We start from the raw sequence: 22,996 nt of genomic DNA, 5'->3' as shown, positions 1-22,996 counted from the left end.
AATACAGATCTGATGTTATGTCTCCAAACGGTCTCCTTTCCTTTTTAAAAAAAATATTTGCAGACATAACATCCAAAATACCTTAAATTCTCCTTCTGATGCAAGCAACTCTTGAATTGGTCTACAGTCAAAAATGGTGCAACACTGAAGAGTTACTGGCAATACTTGCCTCTGCCTTTTGTCCTGGCCTAAATCTTCAGTGTCTCTGTCTTCATCCACTGATTCATTATTCCTGAATTCTTCTTTCCTCATCTCTCTCACATTCACCACCTTGTCTTTGTCCTCCTCTTCATCCTCCGACCCAGAGGAGCTGCTCTCTTCTGAGCTGGAGTCATCACTCGATGTTGTCTCATAGCTAGACATGGAAAGCACAGATGTGCACATAATTGCAATTAAATCACTGCATATTTACATGACACTCTGGAATACTTGATTCTGATTGATCAAATGCAGCACTGATTTTGTGAAATGACTGCTAAATTGTATATTTCATAGTTCTTCATGGCCACAAACCATAGCTTCTTTTTTTGTGTAATCACTTTTTCGTCAATTTTTCCTTCCAACACAAGTTAAAATATATAATTTGCGTTATTTTGTGTTTCAAATCAGTTAGCTACTGCAGTAAAAATGAAGAAAAAAAAAATGTGCACATAATTGCAATTAAATCACTGCATATTTACATGACACTCTGGAATACTTGATTCTGATTGATCAAATACAGCACTGATTTTGTGAAATGACTGCTAAATTGTATATTTCATAGTTCTTCATGGCCACAAACCATAGCTTCTTTTTTTGTGTAATCACTTTTCCGTCAATTTTTCCTTCCAACACAAGTTAAAATATATAATTTGCGTTATTTTGTGTTTCAAATCAGTTAGCTACTGCAGTAAAAATGAAGAAAAAAAAAGTTTACGATGTGTTGCAGCAGGGCAGGGGAGATGCCTCTGAAAGCATTCAGGTAGTCCTCCACCAACTCTGGCACGGCCGTCTTCTGACTGGACACTCGGAACCACTCGTGCTGCACTGTGTTCACATATGGCCTCTGGAATGACACAAAATGATAAATATGAGCAAGATCAATACGGTATTATAGAAGATTTACTGTACATGGATTGTGCTATTTATGTAGTATCCGCTCACCTCATAATCAAAGTAAAAAAAGTAAAACATAAACAGAAGCAACACAAAGAGAAACATCCAGGATCTTGTTACATAATGATCCTAATTAGTCTAAATTACGTTCACTTATCAGATTCAGGTTTGTGAAATTCAGGACAAATACAGCTTTGACTTGACCCAAGACTTAACAGTAGCCCAGTCAGCACACAGCTGGGCACGTCACAGACCCTCTGTTCGGGGGTCAGCAGAAATAAGAGTTGATCCAACATTCTTTTACACCACGTTAACCACAAAGAAGCCAATATCCTTCCTGTTTCAGGTGCAGTGAAGCAGAGCTTGAAGAAACCTCTAAAACTCTAATTTGCTTTGAGTCGCTTGTTTGACAAGATTGCTGACTAAGGAAAACCGTCAAAGGCATTAAGAAAATAGAGGATTTCACCAAATCATTTTACTAATCTGGAACCACAGATGTTATTTTTGTGCACTGAGGGTTTAGACATGGCTAAAACTTACCAAATCTTTACTAGATAAAGCCTTGGGGTCGTTGATGTGGGATTTCAGCATGTTGCATGCAGAAATCATCTTCTCATTCAACTCATACCTAAGAAAAAATAAAAACTTTATTAAATGCATGACACTTTTGAGTGCTAACCAGTATCGGAAAAAGAGCCCTGCATATAAAAAATGCTTCTGGATCAAAAGTGAAAACCAAACTTGGAGGTGGTCAGGGGATTCTGGACTGACAACATTTGACAAAAATGTAAACGCTAATGTATTTTCATTATCTGCATTCAAGTAGGTAATCTGTAATGTAGAGGTTGTGATAAAAATATTTATTATCCACAACTCCGAGTTAGTTTTCCGTAATGCTCTATTTTTACTCATTAGAAAAAAAATCTGCTTGGTATTTGTTTTAAGAACATCTGAGGCTAGAGCTCTTTTTGTCTTGTATGTTGCATTGTGGCTTCTTGGCTTTCACAATTTGAAAAAGACAACAGAAACTGTTGTCTTGTGATCTGGTTATGCAATTCAAGGAACAATATCCCATGAATTATTCTACTGGACTACACTAGGAGTCTCTTATTTCTCTCCCCAAATCCTTACATCTCTCTCCTAGTTTATTTTTAATTTAGTGCTTTAAACTTTTATTTTTCACCCTTTCACTTGTAATTTCTATTAGCACCTTTTATTGTTGGAAGGCTTGTAAAGTAGGGAAACGTAATAGACCAGATAAATTTTTTTTTTCTTTTGAAATGAATACATTTAGAACTTTTGAATTAGTAAATGGTTGAAAATGCAATGAATGGCATTTTCCATTTTGCGTGTCCAGTGTAATCGTTCAGCTGGCTAACACTGGATATACACTGGAATGCAAAGCGTAGTTAATGAAGCATTCTTTTAGCAAGCTAGCTAAAGAATATCCAGATACTACCCAGATAAGAAATAATATTATTTCCAGGTGGAAAGAGGACTTTTTTGAGATTATGAAGGATAGTACTTTAGTACCCTTTCTCGTAACTCATGTCAGGTTTGGTATGCAGGATTCTTTAATGATATGATAATACAGATCTGATGTTTCATTTGTGTCTCCAAACGGTCTCCTTTCCTTTTTAAAAAAAATATTTGCAGACATAACATCCAAAATACCTTAAATTCTCCTTCTGATGCAAGCAACTCTTGAATTGGTCTACAGTCAAAAATGGTGCAACACTGAAGAGTTACTGGCAATACTTGCCTCTGCCTTTTGTCCTGGCCTAAATCTTCAGTGTCTCTGTCTTCATCCACTGATTCATTATTCCTGAATTCTTCTTTCCTCATCTCTCTCACATTCACCACCTTGTCTTTGTCCTCCTCTTCATCCTCCGACCCAGAGGAGCTGCTCTCTTCTGAGCTGGAGTCATCACTCGATGTTGTCTCATAGCTAGACATGGAAAGCACAGATGTGCACATAATTGCAATTAAATCACTGCATATTTACATGACACTCTGGAATACTTGATTCTGATTGATCAAATACAGCACTGATTTTGTGAAATGACTGCTAAATTGTATATTTCATAGTTCTTCATGGCCACAAACCATAGCTTCTTTTTTTGTGTAATCACTTTTCCGTCAATTTTTCCTTCCAACACAAGTTAAAATATATAATTTGCGTTATTTTGTGTTTCAAATCAGTTAGCTACTGCAGTAAAAATGAAGAAAAAAAAAAGACAGACAGACAGACAGACAGATAGATAAAGCTACCTAGTCCAAATAAAAAAGTAACACACACTGCAGGTTACTAATAATATATAAACTTGTATTGTAATATTGTTGCAGCTAAGCTAAACTACTAACTAATATAATCAAATATTTTAAACTCAATTATTAAACTCAAATATTCAAACCAATATTTCATGCTATTTGGTAAATATGCTACAAGATAAATATGCTATTTGCATTGGGAAACCTCAGGTTTTAATGACTGGCTGGCTTTATCCCTCAAAACCAACATCAGCTGGAAAAGAATGTTTTGAAAACACTTCTTTCATAATGTTTTCTCCTCATATTGTGAAAGAAAACCTACCCTCCATTTACACCAACAAACTGCAGATTCTTTTTTGTGCCATTAGGCCCCTGATGACCGTCTTTCTTCATGATGGACTTCAGGGTGCTATGACTGCCTAGTAGAAAAGAGAAATGCAGGTGATCAATTATTTTTATATTGATAAAGTGGAGCCAAAATGTTTACATTTTAAATCAAATATTATTCCAGGTATAAATAGTGGTAAGGTATATTCAAGCCTACCTACATATTGTTAGTGCATAAATAAATAAATATATATAAACAGTTTTAATATAGATCTGCAAGCAATATTTTGTCTCCACCAAAAATGCTGACAAAAATCTACACACCCTATCAAAATGGAAAGAAATGCATAACGCTGAAATCATGATTTATTATGATATACAGTGTTATTGCTGTTATGGGAAATGGACAAGCTGAATCTATGTTAGGCAGCAACAGCTAATCAAGACCATAAGCTAGAGCTGGCTACATTTCCAAATCTGACAGACATGTACAACGTCCAGCCCTTGTTGTCCTTTTCAACAGAAGAAAGAATCAAGCACCGCTAGCTTGGAAAAAAAAAAAAAAAAAAAAAAAAAAAGTTGCATATCAAACATGAGTTTTGAAAAAAATTATGTGAAGCAAAAGAAACACAACCCACAGCCTAAAGCTATGGCAAACATGTTAAGTACAGGCTTCACACTGCCAAATACCGAAGAGGATCGCCGCCCCTCTCCACAGAGACTGAAAAAAGAACAGTTCTGAGAACTGCCTGAACATGCCCTACAGATGGACACACTCCCTCTAACAGTCTGTATCTCTAACATTGTATGCGGTGAAGGCACTCATTATGTTTCCCTTTTTTTGACAGGTGAGAGCAGATGTATGATGGGAAGTGTGTCTTAAAGTTGTTAATCTGTTACATGCTCTCCTGAGACAATCACACAAGGGTCTTTTCATCAAAAAAGCCATCCATCAAGGGGAGTTCAATGTGAATAATTGGCTTCTTTAATGATGGTTAATCACAGTCTTACAGCACATAAAATCAACACTGACTGTCAACTACAACTACAAATCAGATCACATACAATCAGAATGGTGTGCTTGCTGATTTTTTCTCAGTTTATGGTATGCATCTGAATTCTAGTCTGTAGATATTCTTCATATCAGATGGTCTTTCATTGCAATGAGCCAAAGGTAGTAATGTAAGAATGTCTGATATGGAGAATACCTGAGCACATCATCTGCTTTATTCTAAAGCTAAATCAGTTGACAGCACACATGGAAACACAGCAGCAAGAACTTCATATTAACACACTGACTGTCAAGCACAACTGACTGGAACTGCAAAAATGTACAAATATCTCTTGCTTGTTTAGTGACAGAACTGGGCATACCATGCAATGCTGTGGACATTTGCTGGTCCATGCGGCTTTTCTGTGTTGCTGTACCATGTGCATCGTCAATACACACATTTTCTATCCTTGTGACCTCTGTCCTTGAACTACTCGAGTGGGAACTGACCATCTGTGTTTCTGGATAAACAAGATGAAATAAGACAGAAAAGACATTCATGAGGTACAACAAAGCATTAAAAAAATAAATAACTAAAAAAAAAAAAAAAAAAAAAAAAAAAAAAAAATTTTTTAAAACACCAGAAAAAAACCACTTTAAAAAACACAGTTTCAAATTGGTGGGGGAAAAAAAGTAAAAACCACCACATGCAGAACAAAGAGCTGCTTCTTCTTCCCACACTGGTTGCAGTGAAGAGGGGGCTCTGTATGAACCCAACATACAACACAGGCTCATTAGCAGGAGCTCCGCTGTTTATGATTACCCATAATTACCAGCACTCAAATGAGACCTAAGAAAAAAAAAAGTAGAGGAAGGAAGAGGAAAAAAAAAAAATAAAAAAAAAAAAAAAAAAAAAAAAAAAAAAAAAAAAAAAAAAAACATACATTTGTTAATAGCTCAGGACAATCAACTCTTAAAATGAAAGTAAAATTATATATTTTTTGTTTCAATGGCATTTTGCTGATAAAAAGGAGGAACACATGAAAAGGTAAAGAAAATGTCATTTTTATGAAACCCCTCCATATTACATGAGTGATTTCACAGAGCTCCTTTCATCTAATTGCATTTTATGGTTTTGAGTGTGATAAGGAACAAAAATCAGGAAACTGTTTTGCTGTTTGTATCTTGAAAATCTGAAATTCATCCTTGCAGAGCTTAAGAGAACTACATTTTTAACATGAATGGCCAAAAAAAAAAAAGCAAACAACTTTCAGCAAACAACTTGGCAATAAAGCTAGAAGCCTTCAAAATTACACTGCAGCGGACAAAAATAACACCAAATTTTGGTATATGTCAGTAGCTGCTTATATTTAGACTTGCAGGACGCCAACGATAAAAGCCTTGCAAATTAACCAATAAGGTGTGGTTTTTCTAGGTGCAGCTGCAAACAAGCTATGATACTGTACAAAATAATTCACTCTCAAATTATACCTCCAAGACATTATAATATAGCTGCTGCCAAAACAAAGTTGCTTGAAAAAAGGACAACTTTGAAAAACACACAATCAGAATAGTGTGCGGATTCTCTCAAAGTTTAAGATAATATGTGCAATGATTATGATATGAATCTGAATTCTAGCCTCTAGATATTCTTCACATCAGATGGTCTTTCATTGTCATGAACCAAAAGTAGTAACGTAATAAAAATATTTCTGCAAAAGAATGTCCAATATGGAGAATACCTGTGCACATATCCTACTTTATCTCGAGTCAAATCAGTTCACAGCAGACATGGAAACACTAAAATCTTGGCAGCAATTTTGACTGACCATTGGCCATAATCCTCTGATGTGCATGTTTAAAAAATTCTGTCTCTCGATTCCCTGCAGAGTAGAAGCAACTGTTATTTATAACTTCAGAGCATTCCATGAAAACTCAGGCTGAAAGCCTGTTGATGATAGAGGAATATAACTTTTAGATTGTGACTTTTAAGCCTTCCTGGAAATAAAAACATGAAGAACTTGTGCACATACTTAAAGACACTTTGGATATGATCCCCGAGTCTGGTCTTATAGAGAGAAAGTCTTTACACAAAGCTTCTCTCCATTACATAACACTGAGGATTTATGAATCAGCATCAGCAAAGACAATAACAACAACTAGCCATTTAGCACAAGCTGCTGCCTTCCAAAAGAGATGATATCATTGTTGGATTATATCCAAAGCCCTTATGTATTTTTCAGGGTCAGAGAAAACTTTGCCCTGTCAGATCGTGTCAGGCATCATTACAGACACAAATGCACCATGTACCCTTTTGTCTCATCCCTCTTCCTCACCATACTTAGCAGGAAAAGGGGGCCTGAGTGTAAATATAGCAACCTGGAGTACAACAGTGCTTTATACTAAACATGCAGCAATATTTTTTCTTCTTCTGCATGTATGTTCTTTGGTTCATATAGCATATAGGATCAAATAAACTGCAACTTACCTTTCATGGTGTGGTCGGAGTTCTCCTTCTGTCTCAGAAGGTCCATGTTGGAGAGTTCCTCAACACTTCCATACTTCATTACTGAATTGATGGATGATAGAGTAGTAACCAGCTCACTATTGATGGAGCTAAACTGGGATTGTTGAGGTGGGCCGAATGTATCTTCCAGCTCACTGTAGTTCTGAGCAAGCAACATCTGCTGTTCCTGCAAGAGCTTCTGCACTCTCTCTATGTAGTGATCGAGTCCAACACCTGCCCCAGCCTGCGAGTGGATGGGTCCTGCTGATGACATTGATCCCACAGGAACTCTCTCAAGTTGGATCGAGGTAGGAGACTGAGAAGGGCCACATGCAATGTTCCTTGTCTTGTGACCGACTAAAAAGTTTTCATTTATGTTCGTGAGGCCAACCCCAGTCTCTTTGGTTTTGTAAGATGGCGACTTGTCATGCATACCTTCTTCAGATGCTGTTGTACCTACTGAAATGGAGCGCGTTTTTAATGTGGCTGGCACATCTTTTACAAGACCATCACCAATGGCAATTGTACGAGTCTCCACTGGTACGGTGCTAACTTGTTTGTCTTTTGAGTATGGTTGTGTAGTGGTGCAGGAATCCGTAAGAACTACCTTGTCTGTATTGGTTAACTTGCCTATTGTCTCAATTTCTGTGTTTGTGTACTGTGAGGCACACATGGGTAAGACCATGATTCCAAAGTCAGTTCTGTGAACTTCATCAGTTGCTGTGCTCTGGGTTGCCATCTCCTTGATAGGCCTGACCATTACATCGACTGAACAATCTCCACATCCAATAGACCTGAACTCCTTGTCTTGTTCAACCTCAGTTTTGCATAGTACTAAACCTTCGGTCATTAATTCAGTGTTGATCCCCATTTCACATACACTTAATTCCACTCCCACACCCTGGTTGCACATCACAACCTGCTTGCCAACACATTGTTCCTTAACTTCAGCACGTTCTCGTACAACCCACCGCTCCATTGGCAACTCTGGACCCACTGAAACATGCCTTGCCTCTGGTTTGCAAATAATGCCTACTGAATTCATCTGTAGGACATGATTTGTGCTTGCATTGCTAAACTCAACATGGTTGCCCACACCTTGGCTCTGTGTGGACACTCTGGCCTCCACTGAAGTGCTATACATTTCTGGCCTTGCCATCATTCCCTTGTCTGTTTTTCTTGATCCAGCCTCTTGAAGCTGAAGCTTTAGCTTTCCCATTTCCATTTGGTGGGTTGTCTCCTTAAGTTGAACCTCCAGTCTGTAGATCTTCTCTTTCAGGGCTTCGATGGTCTGGTGTTGCATCTCGATTTCAGCTTCTACTTCACTGCTCATACCTAGCATGGCTTCAGTCACACCAACTCCTGTGCTCCTCAACTCCTGCTCTGTTCCCACAGCCACATCTCTGTTTTGCCCAGGTGACCTCCGATATACAACCACATTGTTCATGTTCTCATCAGCTCCGACACCAATGGATTTGCTCTCACGCCTCCACCGCTGGACGTTTTGGTTTGTTTTTTCCTCTGTTTGGTGTAAGCTGTGCTTCCTTTCCTCACCATTATCCTGCAGGTTTCTCTCCAAAGCCTCCACTTCAGCCGTCAGTTGCCTGAACTCTTGTAGCCTTTGAGTGCTCTGCTCAGTGTTCTCCATCTCCTCAATGTGGAGTTCAGAGCCTGTCCTGAGCTGGGTCAGGGGCTCATACTGATCAGCACTGCCAACACTAAAGGAGCGCTTCCTGAAACCTCCATCTGGACTCTGCCCCGTTACCTTGGAGTTCTTCATCTGGGACACTAGTTGCCTTTTCTCTTCTTGCAAGACTGAGATCTTGACCTGAAGGATTGGGATGGTCTTTACCTGCTTCTCCAGTTCTTTTAGTCTCTTTAGAGCCACTACCATCTGTTCTCGAATGTGCTGGAGGTGCAGTGGGCTAACATTGGTCACTGGTGTGGTCATGCCTGAGCTGAGGGGACTGTGGCGGATTGAACTGCCCATAGAGGATGTGAAGTAGGGGTTGTACTCGCCATTGCCTAGATGTCCATTATGTTGAAAAGAATGTGAGTTGGGTGAAATCTGGCTTGGCCCATAGGAGCCACTGTAAGAGGACAGGGAACTGGAAGAGCCCATTCCTCCAAAACTGGCTAGTCGCCGACGGGGCGGCTCATTAACTGGTGGCTGCATCAGGAGCCGCTCCTGTTCCAGTCGCCTTCGGGTCTCCATCAGTGTTTTCTCCACCTGGGGGTTATGGCGAAGAAGGCGGGGAGAAGGTGGAGGCAGCAGCTGCTTGGTCTCGGGGATGTTCACAAAGGCTTGGGGAGCTTCATGGACTTGGGCAGTATGGCCAGGGGGGGGTACCTGGTTCTGAGGTGTAAAGTAGACTGGCGACTGTTTGCTCTCATCGCTGTTAGAAGAGGATAAGGAGTCTGTTGAAGTCCACTCAGTGTGGCCACTGCAACTACTCTGAGGAGGAGGCGCAGACCTGACCACTTTTGGCTTCCTTTGGATGTTTAGCTTCTTGATGGTGTTGCCCCTCTCAATGTCATCCACATACTTAAGGAAGTCCAGGTCTAGCTGATAACCATACGGGGTTTCCAAACAGTAAGGGTCCTTCTCATTATCATCTTTTTCTTAAAAAAAAAAAAATTAGTTGAAATTAGTTGAATAAATTCAATAAATCTAAATCACAGTACAGTTATTCAATTATTTCCTTAAAATATGCAAAATAACGTCAGAAAAGAAAGTGTAATTGGTCCTTAAAATTTGTTACACTCTTTTTTTAATATGATGATTTACTTGCAGTATCATAAAAAATATTATACACCAATACACGGTATTGAACCAAAAGCAATACAACAACAACAAATTCATTCATTCAAGGCAATCCCCAAAAGGACTAAAACAGCCAGCTAGTAAAAACTAGAGCTCGACCGATATACCGATATTTAAGCATTTTACAATAATCGGATATCAGTTTTGTAATATCGGATTCACCGATAAACACCGCCATCTTGTGGATGTTTTGAGAATTGCGCGCAGGATCACCATTGCAGCACGACTGAGAGGAAACAAGACAACAACAACGGCGTGCATAGATACTTGATTTACTGTAGTTAGTAATCTTTATTTAACATAACAGCCATTAATGCACAAATTAGATGTATTACATAAATGCCTGATATGCAGTTTATGCAGCTTGGCTTGAAGAAATAGAGACGAACTCACGGAGTCACGTAAAATAATCCATCAAGTCCTGTCCCAATAAAGACGTAACTTTGCGTGAATTAAATATGCAACCATGAAGGGGCGCATGTTGGAAATAAAAGTGCTAAATTTAATTTGCTCTCTGTTGTCCATGTGCTCATCGTCTCATGAAGTCGGAGTCACATAGGTTAAGATAATCCGTCAAGTCCTCTCCCAATAAAGACGTAACTTTGCGTGAATTAAATATGCAACCATGAAGGGGCGCATGTTGGAAATAAAAGTGCTAAATTTAATTTGCTCTCTGTTGTCCATGTGCTCATCATCTCATGAAGTCGGAGTCACATAGGTTAAGATAATCCGTCAAGTCCTCTCCCAATAAAGACGTAACTTTGCATTAATTAAATAATACAGCCATGAATGAGCGCATGTTGGAAATAAAAACGCTAATTTTAATTCTCTGTCTGTTGTCTATGCTCATCATTACTCTCATGAAGCCGCTTTCATATTACTGTTCACTCACCGGGTTGATGTGGTTGATGCTCAGGAAATGCTCCAGCACGGCCACCGCATGTAACTTTTAACAAGATTCACTTGTTTAAAACACCCTAAATTGTTTTAACATTTACTATATAACCACTATTTCGCTAATAAACATCTAAATAGATACAACTCTAATTGAAATTAATTATTTATTTTTTTTATTGTTGTAATATGAAGATTAAATTTAACATGAAAGACTGCTAATTTAACACCTTTTTTTTTAAAGATGACTGAAAGGAGGAAAAACCAAAGTGAAGTATGGACTTCACTCAGTCATTTATTTACTTTATAACAGCAAATAAATATCGGTTCTGCATATCGGTTATCGGGCACATAAATATGCAAATAATTGGTATCGGTTATAAAATATCAATATCGGTCGATCACTAGTAAAAACTTAAAAATAAATTTTAATTTAGACCAAATGTTTCTTCAGTCTGACTGCCTGGGACATAAAAGGGATAGTTCACCCAAAAATTTAAATTCTGTCATGAATTACTCACCCTCATGTCGTTCTAAACCCGTAAGACCTCCGTTCATCTTCAGAACACAAATTAAGATATTTTTGAGGAATTCAGAGAGCTTTCTGACCCTCCCATAGACAGCAATGTAATTACCACGATCAAGGTCCAGAAACGTAGCAAGGAGATCGGTAAAATAATCCATGTGACGTCAGGGGTTCAACCGTAATTTTACGAAGCTATGAGAATACTTTTTGTACACAAAGAAAACAAAAATAACGACTTTATTCAACAATTCGTCTTCCGAAGATGAATAGAGGTCTTACAGGTTTAGAACGACATGAGGGTGAGTAATTAATGACAGAATTTTCATTTTTGGGTGAACTAACCCTTTAAGACATATACAGTATGTAACTCTCTTGCCAAAAGGTGTCACTCCTATGGTTGCAAGCCTAAAGGTGTGATAACGGTTATACCCAGTACTCATAACAGTGTGAGTGTCATTCCAACACCACTTCACACTTACACAAAATTATTTATTATCTCCACGAGCGATCGCAGTTTGAGTATAGTTCTGTGTAAATCCATAGATAAACTGCGCTGTCAGCAGGCATTTCATAATCTAGAACGACAAAAACATTATTAGTAATTCTGATATAACATGCCAGTTGAGAAATGCAATAAAATACGATGTTTTGTTTGTTACATTTCAATATTCCAGAGAATATTATCCAGTGAATTATTCTTCACTCTTTAGCCTATTAAACAGCTTATAAACCTACTAAAACTGTAGTTTAAAATTAAGTTGATATGACTCCTTTCCTTTATTTATTTTCTCCATTTGAAAACATTAGACCTTCTACATTTATTTTGCTTATTGTTAATATTAGTGTTGCTGCTGATGCTTTAAATAAAATGTTTTTTTATTGTTGTAATATGAAGATTAAATTTAACATGAAAGACTGCTAATTTAACACCTTTTTTTTTAAAGATGACTGAAAGGAGGAAAAACCAAAGTGAAGTATGGACTTCACTCAGTCATTTATTTACTTTATAACAGCAAATAAATATCGGTTCTGCATATCGGTTATCGGGCACATAAATATGCAAATAATTGGTATCGGTTATAAAATATCAATATCGGTCGATCACTAGTAAAAACTTAAAAATAAATTTTAATTTAGACCAAATGTTTCTTCAGTCTGACTGCCTGGGACATAAAAGGGATAGTTCACCCAAAAATTTAAATTCTGTCATGAATTACTCACCCTCATGTCGTTCTAAACCCGTAAGACCTCCGTTCATCTTCAGAACACAAATTAAGATATTTTTGAGGAATTCAGAGAGCTTTCTGACCCTCCCATAGACAGCAATGTAATTACCACGATCAAGGTCCAGAAACGTAGCAAGGAGATCGGTAAAATAATCCATGTGACGTCAGGGGTTCAACCGTAATTTTACGAAGCTATGAGAATACTTTTTGTACACAAAGAAAACAAAAATAACGACTTTATTCAACAATTCGTCTTCCGAAGATGAATAGAGGTCTTACAGGTTTAGAACGACATGAGGGTGAGTAATTAATGACAGAATTTTCATTTTTGGGTGAACTAACCCTTTAAGACATATACAGTATGTAACTCTCTTGCCAAAAGGTGTCACTCCTATGGTTGCAAGCCTAAAGGTGTGATAACGGTTATACCCAGTACTCATAACAGTGTGAGTGTCATTCCAACACCACTTCACACTTACACAATACATTGCTAAGATTTTTCCACTAAAAGTTAAACCATTAACTAACAAAAATTTAATTTTCCATTTACCGATTTCCAACACCGGATTGTAAAGATGTTTTCTAGTCAATTTCATGGCAAAACAAACTCCATGTGTTTGCTGAGCATTTGCACGGGGAGGGTAACTGGGGGTGGGGTTAAGGGAAAACAAGGAGAGCAAATATTTCTTTCTACCCAAAGATCTATTCGGTCCAATGCAACTGGCAATATCTTAAACATTTCACTCACTCACTACCTAGCAGACAAGAAATGCATCGACAGAGAGGCAAAAACGTTAATGGTTTCTTTTCAGCTAGACGCCAAGGAATATCCATCAACAGAGCTTATATCACAGTCCAAATTCCACACTAGACAGAGAATTCCTCCCGTCACTTAAGACAGATTAACTCTCTGGAAACCAACACACTTTTAGATGATTTAGAGAGCAGACACAGTGCATTAAGAACAAATAACAAACCATTAAATGCATTTCTTGGTACATTTTAATTAAATATGTAAAATGCAAGAAAGTTTACTTGGCCATGTAACATTGCCTCCCGTGTCCCTTATATAGACTTAACTGAAAGGGGTTTTGAGAAAGTTAAGGCAACCTAATCCCTCATTGTTCAAGCGTCACTTACCCAAAGTCAAACAGCAGTCCTCATGCAGCGGCGCCTGTTCCCTTACAAGCCGTAATAGAGTTTTATAACTAGAACAAGCTGCAGGCTGCCTCCCCTCACTCACTGAGCACTTTCTCAACCTTCACTCCATAAGGGGAAAAAATTCCACTATTGGTGTAAACTTAGCCTAGCTCAGTGCAGCCTGTGATAGGCTAAATGCCTCCACCAATCATGCAGCACTTACACTGTTTCTTCTGTTTTTCCTCTCTCAAAGTTCTCTTTAAACACTCCATAACCCCTTTAAACAGTGGTTCCTTTTTAAGCACGCTTTCCAGGGATGTCTTTGTCATATTAAGGAGTCTAAACTCACCAGACACATAATACAAGGTTCATTTAAGCATTTGCTGCTTTTCTTAATGTTCAGGATTACAGATAAAAACACTAATATATTGTGACATGAACATGGCTTTTTAAATTATAATAAAACAGACATTTTCTAAATGCTCCAACTAAACTAAAAAGCTTCATTCTATATTTAACGATGTAACAATCATTCAACACCACTGACAAAACCCCTTTTACTGTATTTGTACTGCAACAATTGCTAGCTTGTTCAACAGGTGAGGGTTGGTGGGGGTGTGGTGGGGGGGGGGGGGGGGGGGGTGTAAACCTGCAACACTAAAGGGGCAAGCGAGAAGCGAGGGAAACGAATGAAAGCAGTGTGAGAAGCAGCTCCAAGAATAATCCACCCACACTCTCTTTTAGCAGTCTAGAATTACACTACCCACCATCAGACACAAAAACAGCCTTGAGGATGTTTCGATCAAAATAGTTTATGCTACGGGCAACGTACTGAAACAAACTTAATTTATGTTGGAAAGCACTTTGAATGGAATGAGTTAGGTTGGTTTAAAGTTCAGCAACCAGCTGGCAGCAAGTTAAAGATTCAAAAATGTGACAATACTTAACATTGTCGATCCCTAAGACAAATATTCACACTCCACCTGTGTAAATTTAAAACGGATGGTATAGTCCATTCCTATTTTGAGTGTAGGTTTCCCACTCCTAGGTTGCTTTAGACTGCAAGTTATAGTCCTTGACAAAAGAGAAAAAATAAATAAATAAAAATATGTGATTGGCTAAACCAAAATGTAAGGATAAGGCTGTGGCCAGTAAGAGAGCAGAAAAAAGGAAGTGTCCTGACAGGTGGACAAACAAACATGACACACGATCATTTGGCATGTCTGTTGTCACAAAGTTATTTGTGGACAAAATTAACAGAAAGGGACACCATGTAAATGGTGTTTGTAAAAGGTATGGAATAGTGCCATACATGAAGCTTTAATGCTCAAACAATAATGACAAATTATGTCAATATAAAAAGTTAAGTATTAAGTACATTCAGCCCACATTAGGAGTGATTTAAATGACTGTCCATGTCCAATCTGTCTAGACCATTTAAAAAGGTAAAAAAAATGTGTCTGATTTGGTAGAGGGGAAATGGTTTGAAAAATCCTATGGGAATATTTTTAAATTATGGAACAAGGGGTGTTTTCTTTCTTTCCTTTTTTTAAAAACATGTTTTCACTTGCATTTGCCAACAGACAGGATGGTGTGATTTCTCTCAGCTAAAGTCTCACACAGCATCCATGTTTGACCAAATCTAACATTAGTGTCATGTAAACAGCTGAAAATAGACGTCCACAGACAGCCCTGCTCTTTTTCCTGCTTGATCTGTGCACTGTTTTTTCTAAAAGAGTTGGACAAAGGCATTAGTACAAGTGTGTCTCACAATCTTTGAGTTTAAAAGGTCATGGCTTATCTACAGTGTCTAACAAAAACTGTCTGACAATGTCTGAAGACAGGTCAGCAGGTAGCTGCTAAATATTTGAGCGATCAGCATTATGTTGGCACCAGACAACATGATGCCTTGCGAAAGTAGAAACATTTTAACTAGACCGTTATCTAAAATCTGTAGTTCGATTTAGTTTTTTGGCCTCTTTTAGGTTCTGTGGTCTATTCCAATACAAAACTCATGAGAGTATTCATTACCAATTACAAACCCCCGAGGACAATGTTTTCAGTTCTCATGTAACACAATGAAATCTCAGCGGATCTCTCACAGAGTCCAGGATCACCTTGGGCAAGGATCTGCTGAATGTTAGCAATGAAAATAAACGTCTATTTGAATGTCTGGCCTTTGATGCCCAAATCCATGATGTGGGAGGAAAAGCAAACTTCATAAATCAGCTTGTTTTGCTAACCACAAAACCTATATGGAAATTTAAGAGATTAGCTTGTCAGAAATGACCGTCATACACCCAAGTTATCTTTCACAGCAGGAAAATACAGGTGGTTCACATAAGCATGAAAAGTTTGTTATCCAGTGTGAGTGAGTTATCCAATAATTTGCTTTTCAAAATTCTACAGTGAAGATTCACACTCAAAGAATATGCTAGCCATTTCCCAGACAGAATCAATTTAACGACAGCTAAACCCCGAACAGTCCATTGCCTACAATATGTTTGCAGGAACATTTGCATTTATTTGTACTTTTACCTGAAAAGAAGAAAAAGTTACCTAAAACTTATATAAATGAGCACTTGATACCACTATCGAGTAAATAAAGACCAGATAAAGATTTGGCTGCAGCTGTAAATAGCTGAATATATACAGAGAAAACATGACCAATTACAATTCAGTATGCAAATACTATGATAAAAGCAGCCTTGTAAACCCCAGCTGGAGCTTGTGAACATGGGTATTTTGGTCATCTTTGAAAACATGCACCTGGAACATGTCGATGTCTTTCAAAAGGCATTTCAGACATGCACACTGCAAAAACTAAAACCCACATCAATGGCCTCCTGATTTGTACAATAGTTTTTTGTCAAACAGTCTAAAACATTAACAATGCAAGTTACAACATTTCCTACTGTACTGGTGCTATAGAATATAACATGTTTCCACAAAAAAAAATTTTTTTAATCTGTTGTGCAAGACCCTTAAATGGAAACTCTTTCAAATAACAAACTAACTAGCTTGAAACACGAAAAAAAATACAAAAGCAACTTCTTTAACATTCTCTTCTATAAACAAAACAGCAAAACACAGTTGACATGCATTTAGTAACTCTGTATCTACAACACTTCATCTGTTTTACTTAGTGGCTATTCATTCAGTCTACCTTTAAATGCCTAGAGCACTGAATATAATACATTTTTGTGACTTACTGGGCAGGAGTTTGACAAGTAGTACTGTAGCAGGCTAGCACTACTGGTCTGAGCATATCAGTCTTCTCTCAAACACACACACACACACACACACACACACACACACACACACATACATACAGAAGAGAAAACAGAGGCCCTTTTTTCTCACTCTGGCCTGGTATTTCCTGACCCGGCCCATGGAAACCACGTCAGTCTCCCAGTTTAATTATCCCAGAAATCCACGTCATTTTCAAGACCACACTAACAAACACACAGAGCCATTAAACAAGCACAACAACAATGCTGGAACAGATACAGAAGCTTCTCTAAGAATAGTCCTGCCATGAAAGAACAGAGCGAAACCCAGACCCAGATTCAGTATTAAGCATTCATATTAACGAAACCTGGAGTACATCCCAGACTAAAGCTAATTCAGCCAATATTAACAGTAACCGAACCAAGAATATCAGAAGGAATGGTGGTAAATTACATGCAGAGTATGTTGTTGTTGTAGACAATAAACTTCAAATTAATTACAATTAGTAAGGCTGAATCATAATCCTGTTTCACTCACTCTTTTCGTAACAGACTGCATACTTTTTCAGACATGCTCTGATAAGAATTTAAATAGTGCATGAAATAGCTTGAGGAGTGCAGTTCTCTTTTCTGTGGTAATGTAACGTTTGTAAATCCAGTATCTTTTAGTATACATTTACATTTAGTCCTTTAGCAGATGCTTTTATCCAAAGCGACTTACAAATGAGGACAATGGAAGCAATCAAAGTATACATCACAGCTAGTGTGATTTGTTATATGCACCCCAGCATGCATTTTGTCTATTTTCATTTTAAATGCACATTTTAAATGTAAATATCTAATACTTTTTTCAACCTAGACCACAGATGGCCACAAAGCTAACAGATGTGGACTACAAGCCACAAAAACTTCATCATAAATTCATGGGGCTTTTACAAAACTAAACTTGTACTGTACCTAATATTGAATTCATCAACTCAAATTTGCTCTAACACAAAATATATTAGCAGTCACACATCTGCGTTGAAAGTTTGTACACTGTAGATAAGAATGAAAACTTGACTTCGCTGACAGTCAATACACAAAGATGTTTAAATGTTAATGAGGTACCAGATCACTTGTATAGAGATGACCATTGTAACTCAACAGTAATCAAGTACCCGTAACACTAGTGTCCAACAATTTAGCACGTCCATTAGCCCTTCAATGTTGACATGCTAATCAAGTAGAACTCTAGACTTCATAATGGCACAGCTTGACAGCCTTGTTTAACACCAAGTGCTCTGGTCTTAGTTTTCTGTGGAGCCGCCATATGGAAAGGGTCCAAGACAACACAAAATCTCCTTTAGGCTGTTACTGACCTGACTTTCATTGTGTAAACATCAAAGGTGAAGGTTCAGTGACACAGACAACCAAAGCACCCACAGAAGATACAATATCTTAAAGAAAGAATCCATCTATTGACTCTGTTAGTTTCATTAAGATGATTTCCCTAATCTACAACAAAAGCATGCCTGCTTGACATTTAAAGTATCATCAAAATGACCTTCTGTCAACACAAGCTGGCCAAAAAAGGAGCAAAACCCATAATTCAATTAATTTCCATTGAATTGCTCAATATAAAGTGACTGACATAACAGTTCTTCTTATTACTCATGTTGTTGCTCTTTCACTTTACTGTCAGGAGGAATGCGCAGTGGAATGTGTTGATGTTGTGGTTGAGTGTTCAGAGCACGGCAAGTCTGACAAGCAATATTTCACAGCACGCTGCGAAAGTCACGCTTCTATACTGTGTTAGACATGCAGGACTGTGCAGGTCCTAAACAGAAGAATGGACTTGTACCCTAAAACAGCGCGCAACAATTGGAAAAGTCTTTAAACATACAGTACATTGTATATGAAATTAACGTAAAAACAGAATACATAGACAAAAACAATGACAGAAAATATAACATACTACCAGTGTTGGGGGGTAACTAGTTACATGTTACAGAATTACATAATTTAATAACAAATGTAACTGTAATCTGTTACAGTACGGAGAAAAAAATGTGTAATTAAATTACAGGTACTTATGAAAATGTTAACAAATACAATGGGGGTACATCTGAATATTTTCACACACATACAGATTTAATTGATTCCTTTCCCAAATTGCATCGACTACTCTAAAATATGAGACACCAATGTTTCAAGAGTTAAGGACACAGAATATGATTTTTTTTATTATTATAATCTTAATTAAAGTGAAGAAGGATTTTGAAAAAAATCAGTAATCAGTGTGGAGTACTACTGTAAGGTCAAGCCAGCCTGCTTTAAATGTTTTAAAATGATTAACAGTTGAAAACATGTGTTAGAAATTTAGAAAAGTGATAAAGAAGTAATCAAATATAATTAGTTACATTAACAATGTAATTTAAATACTTACACTACTTACTACATTTCATATAGGGTAACTTGTAATCTGTAACCTATTACATTTCCTAAGTAACTTCCCCAACACTGCATACTACAGATTTAACATCTCAAAACACACAACCGTCTGTTAATTCATACTGTACATCCATGTTCAATATATCTGTTCAAATGCTTACCAGGGTCTTCACTTGACAAAGTTAAAGCTGAAGTATGTACATTTTTTGATGTTAAAAAACTCTCTCTATTTCCATCTTAGTTTTTTTGAGCATCGCAAGCAGCCCAACGAAGAACAAAGCCCAACATTGGCTCAATCAATACCGTGAAGACGGGGAAGTGTTTGGGAAACCTGTTTGACAGCAATTATTATTTTTGGAATTCCATTTGGTGATTTTAGTGGTGCCAAAATCACACACTTCAGTTTTAACTGAGAATAATTGTAGGCATAAACACTGATGCTGCATTTGAGAAAATATTAGACAATTGCACTAATTAAAAGGGAGGGGTGTTACCTGAGGCATTGCAGTTAACATGCACGGTTTGGGCCATTGCTGCAGACACTCACTCGAAATCCCACAGAGAGCTTGAATGCACTCATGCAAATGTCATGCATCAAATCAGCTTGCCATGCAACCTGCAAACTGGACAGAACAACAAAACACAAAATGTCAGACAATGCTACAGGCATGATTCACAAAAACAAACACACACTATGAAAAAAATGCAAAAAAGTGAAGTTTGTGAAACAAATCATGGGCTCTGATCTGATATAGGTGAGGCCTAAGCTTATTGACGCACCTTAGTGTTGCAATTTTGTACTTGTGTGCATGACCTTGTGGGAAGTTTAACCAAAACATGAACTTTTTATTAAGGTCATTTAATATTTAACAACAAATAGAACCTTAACCTTCAAATGGTGGGGATATAGAAATAACCTTTTGACAAATCTGAGATGTTATAGTTCACCCAAAGACTAGAACAGTGTCATAATTTTTTATTCAATAAATTTCAGGATGTTTCTCACACAAAGCTATAGTATCTTCCAAACACTTAGTACATGTGCACTGAAACTTATATGATGCTTCTGATTATGCTTTTTATAATTTTGAGCTTGACAGTGCAAGTCCTCATTCACTTTAATAAATTGGTAAAAAAAAAAAGTGGACAGGATGTTTTGAAGATAAAAAGTCAGTCATACAGGTGTGGAATAACATGAGGGTAAGTAATGTATGACAGTATTTTATTCTTTTGGATAAACTATTAATTTTATATCTTTTTCCATTTGAGGTGCCATGTATTGAAAGGCCCAGACAAAGCCAGCCTTGCATAGCTGAACAAAGTTGCACACTCCTGCACCTTATAAGAGCTCTAAAATCAAACTGCACTCACTCTAAATTAGCACAGGAACTGGAAGGAACGAACAAACCTCAAAAGCAACAAGGCCAAATACTAATGTGAGGCAACCAGCACACCATCTTTAACCATCTCAAACTTTATATTGATTCTGGTGCCAAACTTTCTTTATGTGAAGGAAAAGCTGTGCATTTTTATGTTAAATGTTTGCATCAGTAATTTCAAGAACCAAGAATCAATATAGTTGAATTCATCATCCAGCATGATCTCAATCCAGCAACCATGTAGATACTAAAGACAGCAGATTGAGACTGTGTAAGCAGAGCAGCAGACATGCATGTGTGCAGCAGATACAGTGGTGGGTCTCATAAACCCCTAGTGGAAGAACGGCAGGAAGAAGGACCAGTGGGAGGTCTGCCATATCCTCTAAAGAACACAGACTTGGGAAACTAGTAAAAACAATGATTGGACCTGTCTCGAGTATTATGAAGCACAGGACATGCTATGGAATTTCCTCCAACTTGCACAAAAAACACAAACTCACATATTACAACAATAACAGCAACATGTCTTTTTTTTTTTTTTTTTGGCAGACACATACAGCTATTACAGCATGGCCAAAGTTCACATCCAAACTGACTGAGAACCAACACTCCGAAATGTTGTGCAATGTCTTTTTCAACAGACACCAAGGCAAAATGTAGCTGATGTTTGTGAAGTTTCGATATTCGTTTGAATAGAAGACAGAGGACAAACTTTTCCTTTACACCATTAACAAGCACAGCAAAAGAGCTCATCAATAAATCACTTCAGTCTGCAAACAATGAGACATGTTCAACACTTTGTACATAGTTGTTTAGTTTTAACAATAATCACTGTCTCTAGACACAAAAATGTACCAAGCTAATTTGATGAAAATATGCACATGTGGGTGAAAGTAAATTCTGAGCGTGTCAAAACATGCTAAAAAGCTGCAATTTAAAATGAATGTGTGGCTTGAATTGAAGATATTTTAAACCCAGAATGCTTGACCACTTAAAAATATCACACAGATTAGCTTGCATCACAAACACTACAGACAAAAACTGACATGGGTCAGTTCAGTTTCAGACAAAAATGTATATCTATCGCACACATACATTAGATGCACATGTGACATTAGACTAAAAAGTACACCTACCTTGCTCAGTCATTCTTAAACATGTAGTCACAGAGAATGGTGTTACTACGGCCTTGCAGTAACCTATAAGCCAAAACATCTATGTAGTGTATATTACAGCTAAGATTAGCTAACTTGCTCAGATTTCAGAGATCCTATAAGAGGAAAGGATGCATCCGTCCGTTGGTCACCAGACCATTAATAGGAGATCATCTGCGGAAAAGGTAGATGTCGTCTAATCAAACACTCTTATAATGTTAAGTCCTCTATTGGCACAAAGGCATCAACAAGGTTGCTTGTTAATAGCAAACAGGGTCAGCCCAGCACAGATTGACAAGTAACTGCAGGTAATTCATTCTGATAGCATGAAGAATTGGAAAGGTGTGTTTTATAATTTTTACTCATTCAGTGTCACTCCCTATTCTCAACATCCTGTTAGCAAAGTCTGTACTTGAATCCTACAATATAAATGACTTTTCATAAAGAAAAATCAAAGGGATACTTCGTTGAATACCTTAGAATTACATAAATACCATTTATAACAATCTACTGCTTACAGCAAGGACAGATGTCCACATATTTGTTCCAGGTAGGCTATGTCAGTAGGATCTAGGTGAATGATTAAGAAAACACTGACTCGTGAAAAACAAATCACTGATAAATGAAGACATCTGTAATCAAAGAGGACACATAATGCCTTGCTAACAGGTATATTATACAGAGCATGAAAATTTATGCTGATGAGAAAAGAAAGCAGTTTTATACCTTTTGTAAATCTGCACTGCTACACTTTTTAAAATATTCAGTTCTGGCTACTAGGAAAGAGGCTAGAAAGTCTTGTTGCAATCTATATTTTATATTAGACGGTTTCATAAATAGAGGGAACGTGACAGAAAATCTTGCATGAGAAACGTGGCATGCTAGTGGGAGGTATTGCACACATCCAGAGGTGAGGGCAGGGTAGCATGACGAAGCAGTCACCTGACACAACACCATAGCTAGAGGCAGCATTTAAACATGGAGATGACCAAATCATTCT

At 37.5% G+C, this 22,996-nt stretch overlaps 1 protein-coding gene across 3 annotated transcripts in view; it reads right to left on the bottom strand.

Moving 5' to 3' along the window:
* The window catches only part of LOC107557614 (KN motif and ankyrin repeat domain-containing protein 1-like), a 48,431-nt gene that overhangs the window by 5,276 nt on the left and 20,159 nt on the right, over positions 1 to 22,996 (bottom strand). Inside the window, exons 2-8 of one of the 3 annotated variants that reach the window (XM_016241093.1) lie at positions 19,958 to 20,086; positions 7,173 to 9,812; positions 5,068 to 5,205; positions 3,689 to 3,785; positions 2,858 to 3,043; positions 1,636 to 1,723; positions 920 to 1,045 (exon numbers count right to left, since the gene is read on the bottom strand). In XM_016241093.1, coding sequence (XP_016096579.1) covers positions 920 to 1,045; positions 1,636 to 1,723; positions 2,858 to 3,043; positions 3,689 to 3,785; positions 5,068 to 5,205; positions 7,173 to 9,812; positions 19,958 to 19,994 — 3,312 coding nt within the window. In that variant the 5' untranslated portion in view covers positions 19,995 to 20,086. The remainder of the gene's footprint in view (positions 1 to 919; positions 1,046 to 1,635; positions 1,724 to 2,857; positions 3,044 to 3,688; positions 3,786 to 5,067; positions 5,206 to 7,172; positions 9,813 to 19,957; positions 20,087 to 22,996) is intronic. The other 2 variants (XM_016241092.1, XM_016241094.1) reach the window with 2 other exon arrangements.

This window comes from Sinocyclocheilus grahami, unplaced genomic scaffold (genome assembly GCF_001515645.1).
Source record: "Sinocyclocheilus grahami isolate Dianchi unplaced genomic scaffold, SAMN03320097.WGS_v1.1 scaffold611.1, whole genome shotgun sequence".
NCBI classification, from domain to species: Eukaryota; Metazoa; Chordata; class Actinopteri; order Cypriniformes; family Cyprinidae; genus Sinocyclocheilus; species Sinocyclocheilus grahami.
This window is presented reverse-complemented; position numbering and strand designations above follow the sequence as displayed.